General features: G+C 39.5%; 1 protein-coding gene and 1 pseudogene across 4 annotated transcripts in view; one reads left to right on the top strand and one right to left on the bottom strand.

Annotated features, from left to right (window-relative positions):
- LOC141500547 (long-chain-fatty-acid--CoA ligase ACSBG2-like) overlaps positions 1–19,057 on the top strand; it is an 88,851-nt gene that overhangs the window by 6,199 nt on the left and 63,595 nt on the right. For all 4 annotated transcript variants that reach the window (XR_012471957.1, XM_074203776.1, XM_074203777.1 and 1 more), the window contains exons 3-4: positions 14,913–15,139; positions 18,416–18,504. Coding sequence is in view for 3 of the 4 variants with exons in the window: in XM_074203776.1 (XP_074059877.1) it covers positions 14,913–15,139; positions 18,416–18,504 (316 nt within the window). In the remaining variant the exon portion in view is untranslated. The remainder of the gene's footprint in view (positions 1–14,912; positions 15,140–18,415; positions 18,505–19,057) is intronic.
- On the bottom strand, positions 11,240–13,600 carry LOC141497269 (guanidinoacetate N-methyltransferase pseudogene; annotated as a pseudogene).

Genomic DNA, 19,057 nt, shown 5'->3' with positions numbered 1-19,057 from the left:
CCATCATCCTATTGTTTAGCTTATTATTCATTCATATACTATCTATGCTGGTCTTCACAGTAATGGACAAACTCTAAAAACTGACCTTTCTACTGCACATTATGATCTAGGGTAACAACCATTCTTCATCTGTTTGGTCTATCTTATGTGGATGATTATGCCAGAATTTTTAAATAGTTACAGATCTCTTCCAGGAAGCTCTTTCAGGGTTCTAGAGCTTGATACAATTATTCAGTTATTCAGTAAGCATTTACTTGGTGGTTATTACATATTAGACTCTATGTTAAGCTCCTGGATTACAAAGAATGGCAAAATCTATTAGGTCTGTACCCCAAAGAGAGCATAAAAGGGGGGGAACCCACGTGGACAAAAATATTTATAGTAGTTCTTTTAGTAGTGGCAAAGAATTGGAATTTGAGGGGATGCCCATTAATTGGGGAATGGTTGAATGAGCCATGGCATATGAATGTGATGCAGTACTGTTGTTCTAGAAGAAATAATGAGTAGCTGGGCTTTAGAAAACCTGGAGACTTGAAAGAACTGATGCTGAGTGAAGTGAACAGAACCAAGAGAACACTGTACACATTAGCAATAACATTTAGATGAATCGACTATGACAGATGCAGAAACTCTCAACAGTTCAGTGATCAAAGGCATCTCTGAGGGACCTATTATGGAAAAATGACAAACATCTCCAGAAAAAAACAACAACAAAAAAACTGCAGTCTGAATGCAGAGCAAAACATGCATTCTTTTTTTTAAAATTTGTTTACTTTTAAATTTTTCTTTCATATCTTTTCTTTCTTTCTCATGTTTTTTACCCTTAATTCTAATTCCTCTTTCAAAACATAACTAATATGAAAATATGTTAAACCTGGCTGTACATGTACAGTTTTTCCAAATTGTGGCTTCCATGGGGGAAGGGAGGATGGCAGAAAAATGAGGAACTCATAAACTTGAAATGGATTAATGTTGAAAACTAACTTTGCATGTAATTGGAAAAATAAAATTAAAATAAAAAAACAAAGACAAAAGAAAGTTCCTGCTCTCAGGGAACTCACAGTCTAATGGTGACAATAGCAAAGTAACCAACTGTACAAATAAGATTTACAGAATAAATTGAAAATCAGCAACAGAGGGAAGGCATTTGTATTAAGGACAACTGGGAAAGCCTTCTTAAGAAGTTGAGTTTTAGGGGCAGCTAGGTGGTGTAGTGGATAAAGCACTGGCCTTGGAGTCAGGAGTACCTGGGTTCAAATCCAGTCTCAGACATTTAATAATTACCTAGCTGTGTGACCTTGGACAAGCCACTTAACCCCATTTGCCTTGCAAAAAATTAAAAAAACAAAGACAAAAAAAGAAGATGAGTTTTTGGTTTTGTTTTTATTTTTTATATTTAATATTTATTTATTCTCATTTTGTACAAATGGTTTTATACATTAATAAAATATTCTTATTTAAGAGTAAACAAAATACCCCCTCCCCCAAAAAAATATAGACTTGCTTGAGCGATAAAGTAAAGGGGAGAGAAAAAAATTAAAATAAAAAAATAATAGTAATAATTGTAGGTATGGCCAGGTGGAGCAATGGACAGAGCACCAGCCCTGGAGCCAGGAGCACCCGAGCCCATATCCAGCCCCGTACACCCAACAATCACCCAGCTGTGTGACATCCAAGCCACCCCAACCCCACTGCTCTGCAAAAACCAAAAAAAGAAGAAAAAAGACCCAAAATAAAATAAAATAGTAATAATAGTAGGGGTGGCTGGGTGGTGGACAGAGCATTGGCCCTTGATCCAGGAGCACCTGGATCCAAATCCGGCCTCAGACACCCAACAGTCACCCTGCTATGTGGCCCCAGGCAGGCCACCCAGCCCCATTTGCCCTGCACCCCCCCAAATAATAATAATAATAATAATAATAATAATAATAATAATAATAATAATAATAATAATAATAATAGTAAATGTGCTTCAGTCTTTGTTCCAACACCAACAACTCTGTCGCGGGTGGATCACATTCTTTATGATAAGTCCATCACAAAAGTTACTTCCATATTTTTTCCAACGTTGCCATTGCTGAATGCAACTCCCTCCTTTGTTATTTCTCCACTACCATGTACTATGTTTTCTCTCTCCTTTCACTCTGACTCTGCTGTAGGGTAGCTGAGTGTTGCAGCAGACAGATTCCTGGTCCTGGGGCCAATAGGCCCTGAGCCCCCATACCACCCCTTAGGCCCAGCATCCACCTGGCCCTATGGTCCCGGACATGCCATCCAATTCCAGCCCCTTGCAAGAAGTAAAAAAGAAAATGTGTTATATCTGACCACTCTCCCCCCATGGTCCACCCTCTCCTCTATCACTCACATCCCCCACTTCCCTCTGTCCCCCTTCTCTCCTTCTTACTCCAGATGCCTATACCCCATTGAGTATATATGCTGTTTCCTCTCTTAGCTACCTCTGATGAGAGCGAAAATTCCCTCATTCTCCCTTGCCTCCCCCCTTCCATATCATTGCAATAGCTCCTTGTAATAAAGAAAAATCTTATTATATGAAATATTTTGGCCTATTCCCCCCTCTCCTTTTTCTTTCTCCTATTACATTTCCCTTTTTTCTATTGACTCTATTTTTACACCACATTTTATCTTCAAATTCAGCTTTCTCCTGTGCTTCAACTATAAAAGCTCCTTCTACCTGCTCTATTAACTGAGAAGGTTCATATGAGTATTATTAGTGTCATTTTTCTATGCAGGAATACATGCAGTTCATCATCATTAAGTCCCTCATATTTTCTCCTTCTCCTCCAATCTCTATGCTTCACCTGAGTCCTGTATTTGAAGATCGAACCTTCTGTTCAGCTCTGGCTATTCCAACAGGAACATTTGAAATTCCCCTGTTTCATTGAAAGTCCATCTTTTTTCCTGGAAGAGGACATTCAGTTTTTCTGGGTAGTTGATTCTCGGTTACATTCTAAGCTCTTTTGCCTTCCAGGATATTATATTTCAAGCCCTATGAGCTTTTAATGTAGTTGCTGCTACGTCCTCTGTGATACTGATTGCAGCTCCATGATATTTGAATTGTGTCCTTCTGGCTGCTTGTAATATTTTCTCTTTGACTTGGGAGTTCTGGAACTTGGCTATAATATTCCTAGGGGTTGGTTTTTTGGGATCTCTTTCTTGGGGGGATTGGTGGATTCTCTCCATTTCTATTTTGCCCTCTGCTTCTAGGATATCAGGGCAATTTTCCTGTAGTAATTCTTTGAAAATGATGTCAAGGCTCTTTTCCTGTTTGTGACTTTCAGGTATTCCAATAATTTTAAAATTATCTTTCCCAAATCTGTTTTCTATATCAGTTGTTTTTTCAGTGAGATGTTTCACATTTTCTTCTAATTTTTCATTTTTTTGGTTTTGAAGTATTGATTCCTGATTTCTTGTAAATTCATCAATCTCCCTGAGTTCTATTCTTTGTCTGAAGGATTTGTTTTCCTGAGAGTTTTCTTATCTCTTTTCCCATCTGGCCAATTTTGCTTTTTAAAGCATTCTTCTCCTCAATAACTTTTGGAACTGTTTTATCCATCTGACCTAAGCTGGTTTTTAGCATGCTATTTTCTTCAGCATTTTTTTGGATTTCCTTGATTAAGCTGCTGACTTCATTTTCATGTTTTTCCTGCATCTCTCTCATTTCTTTCCCCAATTTTTCTTCTAACTCCCTCATTTGATTTTTGAAGTCTTTTTGGAGCTCTGTCACAGCCTGAGCCCAATTTCTGTTGGGGTTTTTTTTTGGAGTCTTTAGATGCAGGAGCTTGTGCTTCCTCATCTTCAGATTGAGTGTTTTGATCCTTCTTGGGCTCATGTGCAAGATGTTTCTCAATGATGTTCCTCTTTTTTCTCTGCTTGCTCATTTTCCCAGCCTAAGTCTGTTTTTGGGGTGCTTCCTGAGCTTTTGGGACACTCCCACAAGGATCTCAGTGTGTGAGGCTCTGTCCTCCCTCCTGGTCTGTGAATGACTATATGCGCCCCCTCTGCCATGGGGCTGAGGTGGGGGGGCCCTGCTGTTCTATGGGGGTGTGCCTAGACTGCAATTAGGATCTGAATGTGGTCAGAGCCCCAGAGTCCTGTTCCTGGGGCAGAGGACAGAGCTCTGCAGTCTCTCTTCACTCTGCTCCCTAGGTTCAATGGGCTCATGCCCTGGAGGCTCCTACTTACCCGCTCCGCCTGCTTCTGTTTCCTGGATCTGGACTGTTTGCTGTGTGCCCTGAGGGCTGGGCTTCACATGTTTGCTCTGGCAGAGGTCCCCTGCTGTTTTGTACCTGGTGCTCCTGGGGCTTAGGTCAGGAAACTCCCCCTGCTGCTGGGAGCCATGGCTCCTAGCGCCCTGGGGCTGCCTCTGGGAAGCTAAAGTTCTTTCACTCTGGCAGGCCACAGCTCTGGCGGGGTGCCCCTCCGACCCCTGGGGAGCAGAGCCTTTCTGTTCTTTTCCAGGTTGCCTTGAGTAGGAGAACTGCTTCACTGGGTCCCTCTGTGGGTTCTGTCTCTTGAAAATTTAGAGTCCTTAGTTTAGAAGTTCTATGAGAGAGTGCCTAAGACACGACCCGCTCTTGTCACCATCTTGGCTCCGCCCCTCCAGAAAATGAGTTTTTATTACAACTTGAGGTAAACCAGGGAAGATGAAAGGTAGAGGGGGAAAGAGCATTCCAGACAATTAGTGAAGGTACCAGGAGTTAGAGGACAGAAGTTTGTTGGAAGATCAGCAAGGAGTTCAATGTTCTGAGTTACAGAATGTGTGTGTGTGGGGTGGGGGGGGATAAAGTGTAAACAGACTGGAAAGGTAGGAAGGGGCTAGGTAATGAAAGGTTTTAAAAGTCCAACAGAAGATTTTATAGTTAATACTGGAGATAATAAGGAGTCAATGGAGTTTAATGAATGATGGGGGAAAGGGAATGACAGATGTGGTCTAGAATGATCATTAACAGCTGAGTGGAATATGTACTAGAGAAATATGAGGCAACCCACACGCAATTGTAATAATTGAAGTGAGTGAGATGAGGTCCCATAATGAATGGTAGTAGTGTCAGAAAAAAAAAAAGATGGACATAGATGACTTGTTTTGAAGGTAGCATTGAAAGGACTTAGAACTGATTGAATAGAGGGTGAGAGTGAGGAGTTGAGGATGACCCCCAAGATTTCAAGCCTGCAAGTCTTGGAAGATGGTAAGGCTTTCCAAAATAATAGGAAACTATTGAAGAAAAAAGGGCTTGGGGAGAAAGATAATGAATTCAATTTTGGACATGTGGAGTTTAAGACATCTACAGGACATTTAATTCAGAAGGGTCAGTAGTCAATTGGAGGTGGGAGTGTGAATGTTAGGAAAGAAGTTAGTCAATCTAAGAATCACTGGCATAAGGATGATAATTGAATACACAGGAATAGATGAACCTACTGAGTGAAAGAGTATAGAAGAAGAAGGGAAGGCCCAGGACTGAGCCCAGGAGATACCTAAAGTTAGTGGACTTGACCTGAATAAAGAACCAGAAAAGGGGACTGAATGACAGGGAGAGAACCAGGACAGAATGTCGTAAAAGCTAGCCTACCATCATTTGCAAATGGGACATTTACTTTATTTAAACTTCTGTATAAAATCATTCTCATCAGTACCTATGCCATTTCTTTCCTTCATTATCCATATTTATCAAAAATTAATTATTCAAATAATTCAAGATTAAGTTGTTTAAATTACATGTTTCATATTTTCTCACTGTTTTTTCTGCTTGCTTTTGACTAATACATTAATGGTCTGACTGTATTTTGTCAGCTGATTCAGGTTGACTGCCTACTTCAATAGCACATCTTTTCCAGTCTTATAAATATGTTCAGTCTCATCTTTTGTGTGTGTGATGCTGTTCATTGCTTGCCATGTCTAGGGCATGCCAGTTTTGTTCTCTAAGAAAGTATTTGTGAGATAAAGGCATGCATTTTAGGTGTAATCTCTTCATCTGGCTTCTTTCATTCCTTTTTCCTAATCCATGCTTTATGATATATTTCCCACCATCTTCACTTATTTTCCATCATTACATTAAAGCTATTGAGTATTGGAAAGTATGTCAATTTAATTTGCAGAGTTTTTTCAAATTCTTACTAGAATTTTTCTACTTCTTCCTGTGGGGGCAAAAGCTGCATTTTAGGTTGGTCTTTTTGCAAATATTTATTGTGAGGAATGTAATACAAGATGATTGATTGTCCTGTGAAGTGGTATTTCTTCTTTCTTTTCATTGAATGATAAATCCATCACCTCTTCTGACTCTTTCTGCTTTTCCATTGGAGTATCTGTGAGTCATAATCCTACTTGGTTCCAATTTCTCTTTTTCTTCTGGTTTTATTTATAGTAAGAATGTCAAGATCAATATGACTCATTCTTTTCCCATAGTACGTCAACTTGTTGGTCATTGAATAAGGATCTCACCATTCCAGTACCAACAGTCAAGTCAATATTTACAGATGATCTAAAATCTTTTTGATTCTTAGAATTCTCTTGTCCCCTCTTCCATCATTCTGACACCATCACTTCAAAAGCAGAAGGGAGCCTTCATGAAGGGGAAGCTATTATGTTATTTTGTTTCAATGGTTTGCCACAGTGAAAAAAAAATATTCAGCAAGTGACCAGGCTTCTAGGGATGAACCATTTTGTCCAATTAAAAAATAGATTCTTTATATCAGGACCATATTTCCTATTAAATTTTATGTTAAGATGTGATCAATTATTCTAACCCTTCTATATCTTTTTGGATGCTAACTCTATCATCAAACAATTTAGTAGTTCCTATGCTTTTCAAAAAACAATGTTAAGGCTGAGAGCCCTGGAGTATTCTTTCCATCTATAATACCTATTATTAATTAATAGCTGGTGTTAGTTCTTCAGTTAGTTTTAAAATCTATCTGGTTTTTTATATAACCTACTGCACACATTTTCATCTTTTATACAAGAAGAGCCTGAGATATTGTCTCATGCTTTGCTAAAATATATACTATTGATTGTATTCTCCTGATCTGTTCAGACTCATTATACATTACTTACCTTCTTACAATTCAAAGCACAGTCAAAGTAGCTTGGGAGAAGATGAAGAGAATTCTTTTTTTGGAAAGACAACAGTTAACTGTGACTTAAAAACCATGTTAATGAGAATTAACTGATATATATACATAAAGTATACAGAATATATTTGCCAACACTCAGAATTTCATATACCTCTTAGCATAACTGCAATAGTTTGAGGCACAATATTTTTACCGATCACCAGGTGGTGCTCCAAACTCAAACCACTTGAGGATGCATTGATCAAACATCCAACTATCTCCTTGGTTTACCTTAAGCTATTTTCTATCAAGCTTTTCTCCCACTTTTCATTTCCTTTCCCAATCAATTAGCAACTATTTATTAAGAGCCTTTTATGTGCCAGGCACAATGGCCAAAGATTTTGGTTTTACAGAAATGAAACAATTCCCTACCTTCAAGGAGTGAGATGAGGATAATAATAGAGCTTAATTCACAATTCGTTTAAGGATTAAATGAGATTCATAAAGCACTTTGTAAACTTTGAACAGATATTAAATGTTTATTATTATCATTAGTCTAAAGAGCAAGACAAATATATGTATAAAGGTCTTTACAAGATTGGGGGAAATATTTTGTGGTGTAGAGGTGGTAGTGAGGGTGATAATTAGGAAATTCTCTATGTAGAACTCTTTTTTTTCATTTATTTTTATTAAAGATATTATTTGAGTTTACAATTTTCCCCCCAATCTTACTTCCCTCCCCCACCCCACCCCCACTGAAAGCAATCTGTCAGTTTTTACTTTGTTTTCATGTTGTACATTGATCTAAATTGAGTGTGATGAGAGAGAAATCATATCCTTAAGGAAGAGACAAAAAGTCTAAGAAAAAACAAGATCTGACAATAAGATATCTGTTTTTTTTTTCTAAATTAAAGGGACTAGTCCTTGAACTTTGTTCAAACTCCACGGCTCTTTATCTGGATATAGATGGTATTCTCCTTTGCAGACAGCCCAAAATTGTTCCCGATTGTTGCACTGATGGAATGAGCGAGTCCTTCAAGGTTGAACAGCATCCCCATGTTGCTGTTAGGGTGTACAGTGTTTTTCTGCTCATCTCACTCAGCATCAGTTCATGCAAATCCCTCCAGGTTTCCCTGAAATCCCGTCCCTCCTGGTTTCTAATAGAACAATAGTGTTCCCTGACATACATATACCACAGTTTGCTAAGCCATTCCCCAATTGAAGGACATTTACTTGATTTCCAATTCTTTGCCACTATAAACAGGGCTGCTATAAATATTTTCGTACAAGTGATGTTTTTACCCTTTTTCATCATCTCTTCAGGATATAGACCCAGTAGTGGTATTGCTGGGTCAAAGGGTGTGCACATTTTTGTTGGCCTTTGGGCATAGTTCCAAATTTCTCTGCAGAAAGTTGGATGAGGTCACAGCTCCATCAACAGTGTAATAGCCCAGATTTCCCACAACCCTTCCAACATTGATCATTATTCTTTCTGGTCATGTTGGCCAGTCTCAGAGGTGTGAGGTGGTACCTCAGAGAAGCTTTAATTTGCATTTTTCTAATAATGATTTTTCATATGGCTGTGGATTGCTTTGATCTCCTCATCTGTAAATTGCCTTTGCATATCCTTTGACCATTTGTCAATTGGGGAATGGCTTTTTGTTTTAAAAATATGACTCAGTTCTCTGTATATTTTAGAAATGAGTCCTTTGTCAGAATCATTGGTTGTAAAGATTGTTTCCCTATTTACTTATATAGAACTCTTGAGCTGACTTTCAGAAAAAAAAAGACAAAACCATGGACTCTCAAGTAAGGAAGAACAACTTAATAAGCATGTGGGGGACAGTATTTGCAAAAGTCCAGAGAAAAGAGATGAAGTAGCATGCATGTGTGTGTATATGTATGTATGTATGTAAGGAACAGTATGGTGGCCACCCTGGCTTGAGCGCAGAGAACCTGAAGGAAACTAAAATATAAAAAGGAAGCTAGAGAAGTATTTTGGAACTAGGCTGTGAAAAGCTTTAAATGCTAAGTGGAAGAGTCTGTATTTGCTCCTAGAGGTGATAAGGAACCACTGAAGTTCATTGAGTAGGGGAATGACATGGTTAGACCTATGGGGCCCTATGGGTGCTACACTATTTTAACATCAGTAAATTGGAGAAGTGACTTGAGGCAGGAAGGCTATGAAACTTCTCCAGGCAAGAGGTAATGAGAGTTAAATAGTGAAAGAAATTTTTGGGGTGGTCTCTTAGTTTAAACTTGCTCTTGGACATTCAGCAAGGAGATTCAGGGAATTTCTCTATCTTCCTCACATATCATGATAATTAAAAGCACATCACGTCAAGAATATCTGCTTGCCCTGGTGGATCTGAGACTAGACTAGGCCCCAAGTCTTTGACTGTCTCTTCTGCTTTGTGTTCCTTTCCCTTAGCACAGGTAGCTAAATAGCAATCCAAAGAAAAGGATAATTCCAGTCTTTTGGCCTCTGTTTGAGTTTGAGTAATCCCAAGTTGTGTGCTGTCTGCCTAGGAAGAGGTAGATGATTTCCACAAATGTTTCACAGAGAAGGATATTCTTGCCAGGATGCACCTTCAACCGAAAGGACTCAAGAACCATGAGACTTGGTCCCAGGTGCAATAAGATGGAGGACTTGGCATTTTCTCTAATCCTTATTACATTTCAAACCTTTCCAAAATACGAATTATGACAGTGTCACAGGTAAAGCAATTTCTGCTTTTTCCACAATGCAGTACACCAAGAACCCAAATAAGACAAAAACTCAATGAACTAGTAACAGGGAAGGCTAATACTTCCTAACCCCTACAGGGAAATAATTGACAGAATAAAAACAAATAAAACATGAATTCATGGTGACAGATCTCAATGAAGAAACAATATAGAGGAGAACTAATTGAGGATGTAAATACATGGAAGCGAAGGACAATCTGAAAGGAAAAAAAGCAAAGAGCAGTAACATTACAGAAAGTATAATCTCCAAGGAATTTGATACTGATATTAAGCCCAGAAATTTGAGGATTATAAATCACCCAGAAGAACACAATAAACAAATAAATAAAAATGTGAATACTCTAATACAAGAAATAATACAAAAAATGCTTAGAATGTTTGAACACAGAAAACAATACCAATTGAAAGAATCCAAAGGTAATCTCTAGGAAAAAAAAACAAAAATCAAAAAAATTTATGTTTGCATACTCCAAGATAGTGGTTCCATTGAGAAACAACAAATTTTACTAGTGTCAAGAAGAAAGACCTTCAAATGTGAAGGAAAAGAAATTTTGGATAAAACAAAACTATTTTGCACTCCTCAGAAAACACAGAAGGAAAATGTGTTCCAAAGCTCAAGATGCAGCCCTGTATGACAGACACTATAAATCTGAATCTATTATTTTTTTTAGGCTTTTGCAAGGCAATGAGGTTAAGTGGCTTGTCCAAGACCACACAGCTAGGTAATTATTACGTATCTGTGCTCAGATTTGAACTCAGGTACTCCTTACTCCAGGGCTGGTGTTGTATCCACTGCACCACCTAGCCACCCCCTTGAGTCTAACTATTATTGGAAAAATATGGACAGTCAGTTAAAAAAAGAAAAAAGATTTGTTCAGGCTTTGCCTAGAAAGAAAGCTAGCCCTGAAGAAATTATTTGCTTCTCAAGAACTCCAGACACTAGCTAAACCAGGTTAAACAAATATAGCAATCAAGAACAACAGATATCACAGGGACCATTAAGAAGTTTCTTTCTAAGTGAGGAAATGAGTGAAAGAGGTCAAATCAAAGTAATGGAGGAGAAATGAGTTTGAAATATGATCGACTAAACCTTACAACATCTTGCCTAAGAGTGCACCAGTGTTTTTTTGTGGGACTAAATTACAGAATGAGTGGAGGGTGAGAGACAAAAGCAGAATGAATTTAGAGGGAAATATGGGATGTATCCTAATCAAGTCAAAAACTAATTATGAAGGGAAAATAACTCCTGCAGTCTCCTGGAAAGAAGAGAGCTATGAGCAAGGAGAAAAGAGAGGAACGGAAAAATGGAGAAAAGAGAAGGAAATCTTGTTTAAATTATGGGATAGATTACTATTGATGAATATTCCCACCATTCTCAAGAGACTATCCTTTCCCTGACTACAACTTTGGAAGGGGGCTGGTGTTCAGTGTTTCACTGTTCAGCCCCACTGCTCCCATTACATTCAATTTTTTTTGAGGTCAGAATTGCTTTATTATTTTAGCAGCAGGTTTTCTGCTACAACTGAGAAAATACAAGGCCTTCCCTTCCCCCATAGGACCTCTGCCACCCCAGTAGAGCACCTGGTCTGAAGAGCACCAAAATCTGAATAAAAGATGGAGGGGGGCTTCACAGTGTATTAGTAAAAATCAAGACTTTCAAATGGATTTCCATAGGGAAACAGACTGAAAGAGAACAAATGGGACGGTGGAACTTGCTGGAGTCTAGAGTCCCTCAGCCTCTGGGACTCAAAACCCGAGTTCAGATCCCAACTCCAACTTTAGTGTCTAAGAACAAATCACTTCTCAGTTTTTTCACTTATAAAGGGAAAGGGACTGAACTTCTGACTTTAGCAATGAAAGGGGACACTCCAGTGAAGAAATTTCCTCTACTGATGCAGATCTGCAGCTTAATCCGAAGAAGATTCTTAGAGGAACCAGGCTCTGTGACTTGCCCACAGTCACACTGGTATGCACCAGAAGTGAGACAAGAACCTGGGTCTTCTCTAGTAGATCCAATGCCTCTCTACCATCTATAACATGGGGCTACTCTTTGCTCCACCCATCTCAAAGGAAAGGGGTTAACAAGAAAGTATTAAGCATTAAGTATCAGGCACTGTGCTACACCCTGAGGCTACAAAGAAAGATTAAAAACATTTTCCCTGATCCCAAGGGGTGCTATGGAGACCCCAGAAGCCACCCAATCTAATTCAGCTGTCATCTGAACAAGAATCCCATCCCCAACAAGTAGATGTTGATTCTTTAAAGCCCTCCAATGAGGGGGAACCTCATAATAGGCGCATTTGACCCCTAGACTCACTATTGGATTAGCAATAGTCTGTCTAAAATGGGGTATAAACCCCTCAAAGCTAGGCGGTCAAGCTCTAGACTTCTCTGGACTTCTCCAGCACCATTTTGAGCATTTGATAAGCCCCTACATAAAAGGGGAAGTCTATTTCCTTAAAGCAGTTCCTCGGAGAGGCTTTTGGTGAAGAACATTCCATATAGGTAGCCTAATTATTAACTTTCCTGTCAAGCAGGTACATGTACGTTTTCTACAAATGAAACAAATTAAGGCCCTGAGTGGCTTTCAAGGACTAAGATGATAGACAAATCAAAAGACAGAAAAATCCTAAACCTTAACGTCTAGCATTGGGCTCTGCCCAGAGTTTAATATGCTTTTGTTGGATTAAAACAGAAGCCTCTTTATTACCCTTGGGGCCTTGAGTTGGGGGACAGGTCTAGAGAGTCCCTCAATCCCCTGCTTACTCTCTGCCTCTCTTCTTGTGTCAAGTTCCCCTGTCAAGTACTGTTAATATGTTGTCTGGGATCTACTGAGCAAACCTAGCAGGCTAAAGTCCCTGGTGCCCCCAGTCCAGGGTCAGCCTAGTAGGAAGAGAAAACTGGCATCTTCAGTGTTTGATGACTGTTGGGGTGATCATCTTGGGGAAGGAGTAGTAGCGGCATTCCTCAGGGGGCACTAGACCCATCACAGTAGTGCTGATATTCTCTTTCTTGAAACCTGCCTCCACCAGGGCTGCAATCTGGGTCTCCTCAAACATCTTTTTGATAGCTATGTACTTGGTCTTCAGCAGTTCTCTCTAGGATTGCAGTAAGTGAGGACACCCCCAGGCTTCAACAGGCGGAAAGCATGAGCCTTGATGAAGTTTAATCGATGAGTATGCCAGGTCTCCTCAGAGAGCGGATAGGTGTCATATAGAATTCCATCAAAATGTCCATCAGGCAGATTGGGCACCACCTCTTCCCACAAGCCTTTCAAGGGGACAACCTTATGGGGCTGATGTTGGGCCCACTCCTGAAGCCGCTGGAAGATGCCATCATTGCACTCAATGATCCAATGCTCCTGGATGTTGGCTTCCTGCACTTTCCTGGCAAAAATGGCCATTCAAAAGCCGACCTCCAGGACCCTTCCCCCTTGGGAGGAGGTGGCGGCAGCGGCCATCGAGTGCATGTAGGGGGTCTCCCAGTGCTCCATCACCTGCTTGCTCAGGATCTGCAGGTGCGAGTTGGGCCCATCGTAGCTGGTGGGCGCATCGGCCCAGGAAAGCTGGCAGTCCTCTCCCACCTGGAAGATGGGCATCAGGGCAGCCTGGCTGGCCATGGTCCACTCTGCTACATTCAATTTTTAAAAGTTTTTCTGGAGTCTTTTGCTCCAGAACATGAACATTTCCTAAAAATATTATGTAACCCTTTCTTATCGCAAAGAAAAACTGTTAAGCAAAACCAACTGACAGGAACTGCATCTGAGAATGTATGCAACATTCTACATCCATGGTCCTACACCTTTCTACCAAAAGAAGGGAAATGTGTTTCATCTATCCTCTGCAACTTATATCAGGCATTGCCTTTAATCTGAGTTTGGCTGACTTTTTGGTGTGTTTTCATTTAAATTATTGTAGATATTGTCTGGTTCTGTATTCAGTTCCTACAAGTTTCCCCCCCCCATTTCTCTGAACTCTTCATGTTTGTCTTAGTCCTTCATCATCTCTTGTAAAGAGGAAGGCAAACCTAGACTTTAAATATGATTTGCAGTCACTTGTTTGTAGCAGAAATAGAAAAATTGCTTCTGGTATTCTAGTCACCTATTTTTTTATAATTTCTGGAAGTGAAATCTCAGTCCTTGTTCCTCCTAGTGGTTTGCCTAGAGATATTTGTAGTCTCTTGAACTTATTATATCAGCGAAAACACTGTGCCAGTCTTGTGATGTTTCCTCCTTTGTTTCCTTCTGCCCAGGTGGTCTGGAAGCACACTTCCATAGTAATATTACTCCTGTTTTTCCCTTCCATTGACCCTTCCTCCATTATATAGATTTCACACACAAGTGTATCTTGTCCTGTGTATATGATGCTTTTTCCCACCAAACCTTTTCTTTATTCTTTGATCTTTTTGGATCCATGAATGGCTGAAAAAAATTGTTTAACAGTTGTTAACTGTGGAGCATAAAGAATGCAAATAGGAAAGCAAGCTTACATTCTAATAGGGAGAGATAACATATATAAGCTACTGGTGGCCAGGAAGAGGTAGTTTGGTTTAGAAAATTAAAAAGAAATTAAAAAATTAAAAAGAAAGTTAAATTAAAAAGAAAGTTACTCTACTTTGTTCTATTCCACTCTACTTCATATTCTTTTCTCTTCCCTTCCCTTCCAGCTCTCCTATCCTTTCCTTGCCTCACCCCTCCTCTTCTCTCTTCAGTTCTAAATACTGCCCCCCCCTTCTAGCTAATGTTGGGGGATCAGAAGGACCCACCCAGGCCCCAAGCTGGGAATGAGGTCTGGGTCAGATAAACTTGAGGATAAGAATTCCAAATGGTAGTGAGACCCCAAACCTCATAGCTAGCATATTTAGGGTATTTAGATTGCTTTAAATAGACATTGCACTTCACACATATTATCTCTTTTGAGTCTTATAACCACCCTGTGAGGTGAATGTTATTCTGGTATTTTCCCATTTTACAAATGGGGAAACTGGGACTCAGAGAGTGCCAGAAATGTGATACAGACCCAGATCTTTCTGACCCCAAGTTCAGCAATTGAACCACTATGCCACACTATTCCTCAACCTGCTGACTCCATTCACAGATCCCATGGATTTCTGCACTTCTCAGCTGGATGGGGAAGTTATCCTGAGGAGGAACAAGAAAGAGAAGTTTGAAGATCCCTTAACTATTCATGAGCTGATGATTGAAACTGCCACAAAATTTCCTGACTTAATTGCACTGGGGACAAGGAAACAGAATGATTGGGAAACTGTAACCTATATCGAGTATTATGAATTGTGTCGGAAGGCAGCAAAATCCTTACTGAAGGTAACGACCATATTCTTTGTCATCATGAATGTGGCTCATTCACTTTTTTTTTTAATTTTTAGGGTTTTTTTGGCAAGGCAATGGGGTTAAGTGACTTGCCCAAGGTCACACAGCTAGGTAATTATTACGTGCTCTAGCCACTGTGCCACCTAGCTGCCCTGCTCATTAACTTTTTCTAAGTACCCAAGCCATAGAAAGCAGACTTTTCAAAATGTGGCTCTAAGGGGCCAAGAGAAGGTCAGGTCCAGGATGTAACTTAGAACATAAACATATATGTCAGAGCTATGAAGTATCTTCAAATAAATAAATGAATTCAGAGAGGACATAGGCTGGAATGACAGCTTTGATGCTTATGGGACCTTGGAAAAGTCATCTCCTCTCTCTCTCTAGGACTGATTTTTATCATCTATAAAAGGAAGTAGAGCTAAAGGTTCTTCCTGTCTTCAATTCTGTCATTCTAGGAACATAGAATGTCTGGGCTAGAAGGATATTTGGAGGTCATATGGAAGTTTAACTCCTTCTTTTTACAAATGAGAAAATGTCGGTCCTGAGTTGGGAGTATGAATTATCTAAAGTCATATAGTTAGTCCTCAGCATTCCTGACCCCCAGTTCAGAACTCTCATATCTCACCTAGTCCAAAACCACTGAGTAGCTTGGGGACATCCTGAACCCACAGATCTTACAAGTATGGCTAGGTTCCAGAGTAAGAATGACCCTTGAATGGCCTCTGAAGTTCATTTTGCTCTAAGTCCGTGATCCTGAGCAAAGGTTCATGAAAGATTAAGAAGCTCCTTAGGACACTCTAAAAGTCCTGTCTTTTTCTGAAGTTATCCTTATTTAACTTGATCTAAATTTGGATTAATGAATCCAATGATGTCATATTCCAATGTCACATTGTGGCATGGTAGGGAGCTAGGACCTTGGAAGTCTGAGCCAGTGGGGTGCAAGTTCTGGCTTTACTTAGCTTTGAAAGGTTTCACAAAGGGACCCAGGGTATGTCTTAAGATTTAAGACTTGTCTTGAGACTGATGAGGCCCCTTTCCTTTACTTTGCCTTTCCTTTCCTTTCCTTTCCTTCCCTTGTCTTCCTTTGTTTTCTCTTTCCTTTTCTTTCCTTTAATCATATTGCCATTGTTTAAGGTTTTTGTACTATTATGTAAAAAATAATTATTTAAAATGTTTGATTTTTATCCCTTTTAAATGTTATGTTTACTTTATATAGTATACATTAGTGAGTATACATGTATTTGGGGGAACATTTATTTATTGTTATCAATGAGGACTGGAACAAAGAAGGAGCTATAGAGGGTTTGAGGTGTAGTGGAAAAGAACTGGAAAGTTCAACACAGAACACCTTGATTTTTCTCAGAAAAAGTTGGAAGTGAAAATATCCACAAAAGAGAGGGAAGAGAAAAGAGGGAGAGGGAAGAGAAGAGAACCCCATTTTACAGTTGAAGAAATTGAGGTGGATGGAGGTTAAGTGACTTGCCCAGAGTCATACAGTTAGTAAATGTCTGAGGTTAGATTTGAACTCAGGTCTTCCTGACTTCAGGAAGACTATGCCACCTAGTTCTGAGGATCCTCGTTCTGGCGGCATAGATAAATAAATAAAAAATAAAAAGTTAAAAAAAATTGCCAAGGATTAATCTTAATCTTCATCCTTAGAGGACCTAGATATAGGTCCCACCTCTTTGTTACAAAGAAGTTACAAATAACCTCTTTGAACCTGCCTGTATATATTACTGTAACAGAATGTTACATGTAAATTGAGAGAATCAGAGAAGATGCTTTCTATGGTCTCATCCAGCTCTGAAATTTAGGGCAGAGGGTGAGATTTTTAACCAAGGAAAAAATTGGAATGCTTCCTAGTTGAGGTGATACCCAATCTATTACAATTGTGATAATAAATTTCAGTTACCTAGTGAGAATGAAAATCAGATTGTCAGAATAGGAAGGGTTCTTAGGGAATATCTAGTCCAATACCCTTATTTTCTGGATAAGGTGATTCCACTTTAGCTCCCCAGAGGACATCTAATCCCTTCCCTCACATTTTTCATATACCCATGCCTGAACATGATTGGTTGATTGAGCCAGAATTCTCTTCAGAATATCTTGGACCAGTGTGCTTGCAGCCCTCCAGTTTAGGGAAACCTACTCCCTCCTCTAGCAACTCATTCTGCTTTTGGACAACTCTTCTTAAAAGAGAGTTTTCTTTTTTTGTTGAGCCTAAGTCTGTTTCTTACCAGTTTCCCTTTATTGTTCCCAGTTATTTTCCTCTCAGGCAAAATAGAACCAATCTTCTACCTCTTCCATATGGCAGCCCTTTGACAGCTCAAAATACAACTCTCATGCCTTCTTTAAGTCTTCTATTCTCCAGTCTACAATTCCCTAGTTCTTTTAACCATCTTTACATAGAACCATAGAATTTAGATCTGGACTTTAGAGGTCATCTGGTCTAACCCCTTCCTTTGAAGAACCTAAAACTCAGATTCATTCGGACTTTACCGATGGAAAAGTTGAATGACTTCTTCAAGATCACACAAGTGTTGACAGAGCCAGGAGTCTTAAGGCTCTCCATCATCCTGGTTGACCTTCTAAAACATGGCAGTGATGAGTATGCTCCAAGATGTGGTCTGACAGGGCAGAGGGTAACAGGGCTCTCACTTCCTCCTATGCTTCCACTCATTATTATCCCCATCCACATTGATGCTGTGGTTGTAAACACTTCTTTCAAGTCTTTGTCAGATGCTCCATTGTGACTTGGATGGGACCTAGTTCTCTTGAAGGCTATTTCAACTGAGCTTCTACCCTATCAGAACTTTCCAGGGTGGCAAAGCTTACATTATTAAGCCTGACAATCAAAAGGAAGTCTATTCTAATTCCCCTTTAATTCTAGCACCTTTCTTCTGGAGATTATCTCCAGTTTATCCTGTCTACAATTTGTTTGTACAAAGTTCTTTGTATGTTGTCTCTCCCATTAGACTATGAGCTTTTTAAGAGTAAGTACTGTCTTTTGCCTTTCTTTGTATCCCCTTATGTATCCTTGTATTGTCTCCTGGTGGCTTGGGACCTGTGGAGAGAGCCTCCACACTGATGAATTTATGAGTCCCTGAAGTATCAAAAAATTACTACCTAAAATTAGTTATATCATTACTAGAGAAATCTCAATTCTGGTTTCCCCAAGTGTATCATGTGTTGATCTTGCTTGATCCATGTTATAAGTGTCTTGATAAACAGACACCTGAGAACAGTAGAAATATTTTTGTGTTTCCACAGCTTGGACTGGAGCGCTTTCATGGTGTTGGGATCCTGGGTGAAAGCTGCTTTGAATGGTTCATTATAAATATTGCCAGCATTTTTGCCGGGTAAGGAGGAATTTGGGGTCAGTTCAGGGAGGTTTTGGTTGATTGTAGCATGATTCACAGAGATGAGAATCTCAATCATAAACACAATAGAACTAGAGCTGGGGATGGGATGAGAAGAGCCTTAGAAATTCATATAAGGGGAAGACTAGGTGGCACAATGGATAGAGCACTGACCCTAGAGTCAGGAGTACCTGAGTTCAAATCTGACCTCAGACACTTAATAATTACCTAGATGTGTGGCCTTGGACACTTAACCCCATTGCCTTGCAAAAAAGAAAAAGAAGTTCATCTAGTCAACTCTCTTATTTTATAGATGGGAAAAACAAGGCCCCAATAGGCAAATTCACTTGCCCAAAGTCACATCACTAGTAAGTAACAGAGATGGGTGTTTGTATTTCAGGCTCCTTTTTTCCCCAAGTGATTTTCCCATTACACTAGGTGGGTAGTGTTGGAATTGAATGTTTTCTTTTAGCAATAGTAAAACCAGCTTGAACTTCTAAGAGGTCAGTCAAATTTGGCTTTCTCTTCATGTGCCTGTAGGTTTGTGATGATT

The sequence above is a fragment of the Macrotis lagotis genome, chromosome X (assembly GCF_037893015.1).
Source record: "Macrotis lagotis isolate mMagLag1 chromosome X, bilby.v1.9.chrom.fasta, whole genome shotgun sequence".
NCBI classification, from domain to species: Eukaryota; Metazoa; Chordata; class Mammalia; order Peramelemorphia; family Peramelidae; genus Macrotis; species Macrotis lagotis.
This window is presented reverse-complemented; position numbering and strand designations above follow the sequence as displayed.